Source organism: Limulus polyphemus, unplaced genomic scaffold (assembly GCF_000517525.1).
Source record: "Limulus polyphemus unplaced genomic scaffold, Limulus_polyphemus-2.1.2 Scaffold239, whole genome shotgun sequence".
Taxonomy (NCBI): domain Eukaryota; kingdom Metazoa; phylum Arthropoda; class Merostomata; order Xiphosura; family Limulidae; genus Limulus; species Limulus polyphemus.
The window spans coordinates 395,120-400,647 of NW_013665849.1; the positions used below are offsets into that span (position 1 = coordinate 395,120).

At 34.8% G+C, this 5,528-nt stretch overlaps 1 protein-coding gene across 1 annotated transcript in view; it reads right to left on the reverse strand.

Moving 5' to 3' along the window:
- The window catches only part of LOC106478667, a 13,352-nt gene extending 8,069 nt beyond the window's left edge, over window positions 1–5,283 (reverse strand). Inside the window, exon 1 of the mRNA XM_013939221.2 lies at window positions 4,927–5,283. Coding sequence (XP_013794675.1) covers window positions 4,927–5,260 — 334 coding nt within the window. The 5' untranslated portion in view covers window positions 5,261–5,283. The remainder of the gene's footprint in view (window positions 1–4,926) is intronic.
- Between the last annotated feature and the right edge of the window lie 245 nt (window positions 5,284–5,528).

Here is a 5,528-nt window from a genome sequence, read left to right on the forward strand (position 1 = left end):
TCAAGATACTTTTTTTTAGGGGGGGGGGAGATGTTGTCCAAATAATTCACGTTTATTTCCCTTTTATTCGCTGATGGCCATACACCTCCGTCTAAATACTTATGGATCAAAGAATAGTATTCCCCCCCCCCCCAACAAAAAAGACATATTCGTATCTTACAATTTTTAATGTGTCACTAAGCATTTCTCACAATAAGCAATTAATTGTTTTGCCACACAGCCTACTAACAACATCGAAATAAACCAGATAACATGAAAGACTGATATCATTGACCCTGGTCAATTGGCAGTACTGTTGTCCAAAGATAGTTTTCAAAGTAAACCTTGAGGTTTCTATGGTAACAACCATTACCTATGTCTTGGTGTAAGCATTTCAGCGAAATAGATAGAGGAGAAGTAATTAGCACGCTTGAATTTGGCGCCAAGTTGCTATTACATTCAGTATTTTTTGATGAATATCCAGTAGCGGATCGGTATCTAACAGTTACTGCAAGATGGCAAAGATGTGTCACAACCGGAAAGTTTCCGAGGGCAACGTTAGAAAAGAAATGCAACTCATATTTCAAGAAAACAATTATAAAGTTCCCAAAATGCTGCTTCACATGCCAGAAAAAACAGCTGACTTGGGCCGTAAACATGGGCAATATACCAGTGGAGCTACAAACTACGTTAGTACCATAGTGAATGTCATAACAGGGTTGGATGTAATTTGGAGAACACCAACAAGCTATGTCTAAAAAGCTGCCTTCTGGAGTGATTCAATCATAATGTGAGCTAGTATCAACTTGTTTGATTGTAAGAACCTTGTATACCATTCAAAGGCCTGGTATGACCTGGTAGTTAGGGCACTCGACTCACAACTTGAGGGTCGAGTGTTCGATTTTCTATCCCTGAACATGCTCGCCTTTTCAGACTTGGGGTTATCATAATGTGACGTTCAATCTAACTATACTGAGGTAAAGAGTAGTCCAAGAGTTGGCGATGGTAGGTGTTGATTAATTGCTTTCCCTCTAGTCTTTCAGTTCAATATTAGGGACGGCTGGTGCAGATAGCCCTCATACTGCTTTGCGTGAGACTCAAAAGAAACAAACAAATACCAGCCAAGGACGTACAATGGCTAACAAGAAGTATATGGAGAAAATTATGGATGCTATTATGAGACCATTCGCGGGTTTAATTGGCACCTGTTTTATTCTAATAGATGATGTTGATAAACTACATCGTGCAGAAATGTTATTGGATAACCTTGAAATGGAGGGTTCTGCAACATAAGGTTTCAGGCAATCTCGTGTAACTTAATTAAATATATCTGGAACATACTGCAGAGACAAATTCATAATCGATCAGTACAACCAAATAGCCTCAGGAAATTTCAGAATGCACTTCTGAAAGAATGGTAAAATATTCCTCAAAATGCAATAGAAACTGTAATTCAGAGTATTCTACATCGATGTCGACGTGTAAGCCCACAAAGGAAAAACGTATTAGAGTATTTGAGAATCATTGCAATACAACTGTGGTTTCAAACTTCCATGAATGATGTTACTACAAACGTCACTTGCTTATTATGTACATATAATGAGCACGCTGTATGACCAGTTGTTTCATTGTCTGTTACGAAGGATGACTACTGAAACATTAAAGCCAACAACTAATTTTGAGTTTATAGTCTAGAGTAAAGACAGTTAATAAACAGTACCACCACTAACTTTTGTCTGGTTTGAACGAATAGTGGGATTTAAACGTTATACACATAACGCCCCCACATCCCGAATCTGCGAAGCACGATTTATTTATTTTTTCTATTTTTTTTGTGGGGGGAGGGGGTAACGAGACACAAATGATAGATTTATAGATCCACAGTCCGGCACCTGGTCTCGCTTGGTTCTAAATTTACCACAGAGGAAATGTATGTCTTGCTCATTTCTTTATGAATAATGTATTTTCAAATAACATTTTTTTCTACTTTCATTAAGAAGTACTTACTAATAATAATGGGAAAAAAATGGAATAATTATAATAACAAAGAAGAAGGACTCCTTTTTCGTTCTTACATTTATAAATTCGAAACATATATGTTGTTTTTCTTCACCAACTGTTCGTTTGTTTTTAAACATTAAACTAAAAGTCATTTTGTTTTAATGTAAAAGTAGTTGAAATATGTAGACTCAATTTTGCACTGAAGTCAAAAAGTTATATGCTTATAATTTACTCCGCCATGTTGGACGTCATGTGCTTATGCTCATCTTAGGTGAAAAATGACAAATTTGTCTTCTAATATCGTGCGCCTTTTTCATATACTTTGTTAAAGGTGATGTTTACGCCATTGAAAGCATGTAAAGCTTTCCCGAATCTTGTAATGGTGTAGATTGTTGGAAAGGAATGTTTGATGTCCAATATGGCGGCGATGAATGAAACAGGAAGTTTCGTGACGTCACCTGAAATATCTCCATATGTGGTATTTAAATATTCGTAACTTGAAAAACACGTGATAGTGTGTTGTGCTTGTTGATACAATAAATCATTTTCCAGATGTCTCGGTAAGTGTGGAAAAAGCTTACATTTACATAAACGAACCTTCAAATATGGCAGAAACGTTGATTTAGCACAGCCACTTCACTGAGTAATAAACCAACAATAAAACCCAAATTGTGAATTCGGTTTATACTGTCTGCAATTATGAATAAATCGAGTTCACTTTTTTGTTTATAATATGTTAATAAACTTATGTTGTTTATACTGAATGTATGTTCCGTTTGTACTGACCGTAAGCATGAATAAACCAAACTTTTTATGTAGAATGTGTTGACAAGTACATATAGAGCTTGAGGTGACGAAGTACTGTATCAAGACAACAGATCTATAGGACAACACAGTAACTTTACCAATAGTTTTGATTACCTCTTTCCTAGGAGAACCAGCACGGATTTCTAGAAAGAATAGTGTTTATTAATTACACTTCCTTGAGTGTTGTTAATGACGATGTCTTTTTAATACGAAGCTACAAGCTTTTTCCTGTTTTTCACAAACAGGTGTCTCTTTTAAGTGTTTCACTTGTCAATCTCTCAAATTATTTTGCCCGAAAACTGTCAGATTATTTTACTCATTTTTAGAAGTTTTTAGACGTTTTGCTTATTGATCCCTTCGGAATTTTATTTATTCAGGGGAAATCCACCATTAAAATTAATGCAATATATAGTACTTTACATTGTTTAATATAGAACTTTACGTTGTTTAATATAATACTTTACGTTGTTTAATAATTACTGTTTATTTAAGCGTCTAATTTTATATCCATGAAGGTATAATTTTTATCAATCAAAGAAAAAAAAAGTTATTTTATTCTCATTATTCGGAACTATTATTCATATTTATATGTATATTTGTATTTTATACACAAACTAAATAGCCAAAACTGCAAATATGTAAACTTTCTTTTTTTTGGGGAGCCTGTGGTTGTACGTGTTTATAAAAACCGCTTTGTAAGATTTCCTCATGCTATAGCTTGAGTTTCTAACTCCTCTCTACTAGACAAAATGGATTCTTCTCGCTGATCAATAGCAAAAGGAAAATGCTTCAGCAAGCTCTATGCGTATCATGTGAACCTCGTACGTTTGCAAATAATTCTAACGCCAAGCGTTTTTTAGCGCTAAAGATTTGCTAGTATGATAATGTTTTAACTATTTTTGCTTGTTTTTTTATACAATGTAAAATCAATACATTTGAAGTTGCTATAAATATATAGCAAATATGCTAGGTATATATATCTGCATAGCTTATACAGTCGCATTTTATTTGTCGCCTACATCAAGCAAGAAATCTTTCACAACCTATGGTTTGTTTGTTTGTTTATAATTAAGCACAAAGCTACACAATGGGCTATCTGTGCTCTGCCCACCACGAGTAACGAAACCCGGTTTCTAGTGTTGTAAGTCCGCAGACATGCCGCTGTGCCAATGGGGGGGGGGCTACAACTTATGGTGAACTAAACACACTTTTCATTCCTATTGATGATGGAGCTACAAAAAAGAATGTTTTTTTGTACTGAGAAAACAGCTCCTAAAAAATTCAATGTTTAACTTTATAATAGAAAAAGAAGAGATAATCCGACTGTTCGAGTTTAATGTATAATGTATTTTTTAATGTATAAGTTTAGTACTGATTACTGAACTGGTCAGAAGACGAGGTTTAAGTACTAAAGCATTGGTCTATGTATATAATGATGATCCTATATCAACAACGGAGTATTTTTTGATAAACCTATTTACTGAAGGTGTTTAAAAAATTAAAGAAAATTTTATGGATCTGATTGATTTGAGGGTTTTCAGACAACAACTTGATCAATACTATAAATTAAAGATGTAGTTGTTATTCACAAAAGAGGCATAATTACAGTAAGAAGTCTCACGTGGTTAGTGACGAAAAAAAAAGTTATCAAATTAAGACTCAACGACTAACGGCTTAACATATAGGAACCGTGAGCTCCTCTGCTTTTGACTTGTCCATCTTGCATTAGGCGTAATATAATGTTCTTAGCATATTAGTGGAAAATTATCTCAGTTGCGTAATATCGATCAAAGCCCAAAATCAATGTTACAGCTATTTTTGGGCTAATATGTAAACTACCTTCTCAGAAAACTCGTAGAAAATCACCTGATAACAAAGTTTCCGTGAGATTCATATTGAAATTAATGAGCAGTTTGTGGTTTCTATATCTTTAACATGATACAAGTGAAACAACGATAACCATAAAAAAACCATGAAGTTAAATGAATTTGAAAATAATATTCTATTCAACTCTATGTTAAAGAATGGGAAAATGGAAATTCTGGTAGCTAAGAATTTCTTTAACTTGGCAAAGCATATATCATGATTAGAATCAGCGTGTTTTAAGGATTTTTGTTGAGAAAAAAATTATTTTTTTACCTCCTTGGAAAACCATGGCAAAGACGACTGCTACTCCAAAAACTCGGAACAACACCCAAGCGCCAGACGTTGGCATTGCAGAGGTAGTTATCTTCTGTTTGCAGCTATGATAATAAAGATGTTCGAACCACAACAGCGTACCGTTAGCTTTGATTTTCAGAATACAGTTCCAGTTATATGTTGATTTATTTGTAACCTTTTCAAACCAAACGTTTCCTTTTCGAGATGTAAGGATGTAGGCTAACACTACAGCGAATTGGACTGGAACAATGTCTGAAATGTGACATGCGCACTCGTCTGAAAAGGCAAAGGACGATTCGCTAGAACTGAGCATTAGCGTAGATAGCGAACGACAGAATTCCCGGATTTGTATTGATTCAATCTCTAACCCAAAACTAAGAGCTGAGGAGGAAGAAGGGTGGGTGAGTAAAACATTTCCGAATCAGTAAGTTCCGCTGCGTCATATTTCGAAGAATGAAATAATTTGTGGAGGCGCGACGATCAGTGCAGCTATATTCAAAGTTTGATGTTTACTACAATGTAAAGTTATATGATTACAATCAAAGGTGCGTATGCTCCATGAAGAGTTAAACTCTGCAAAT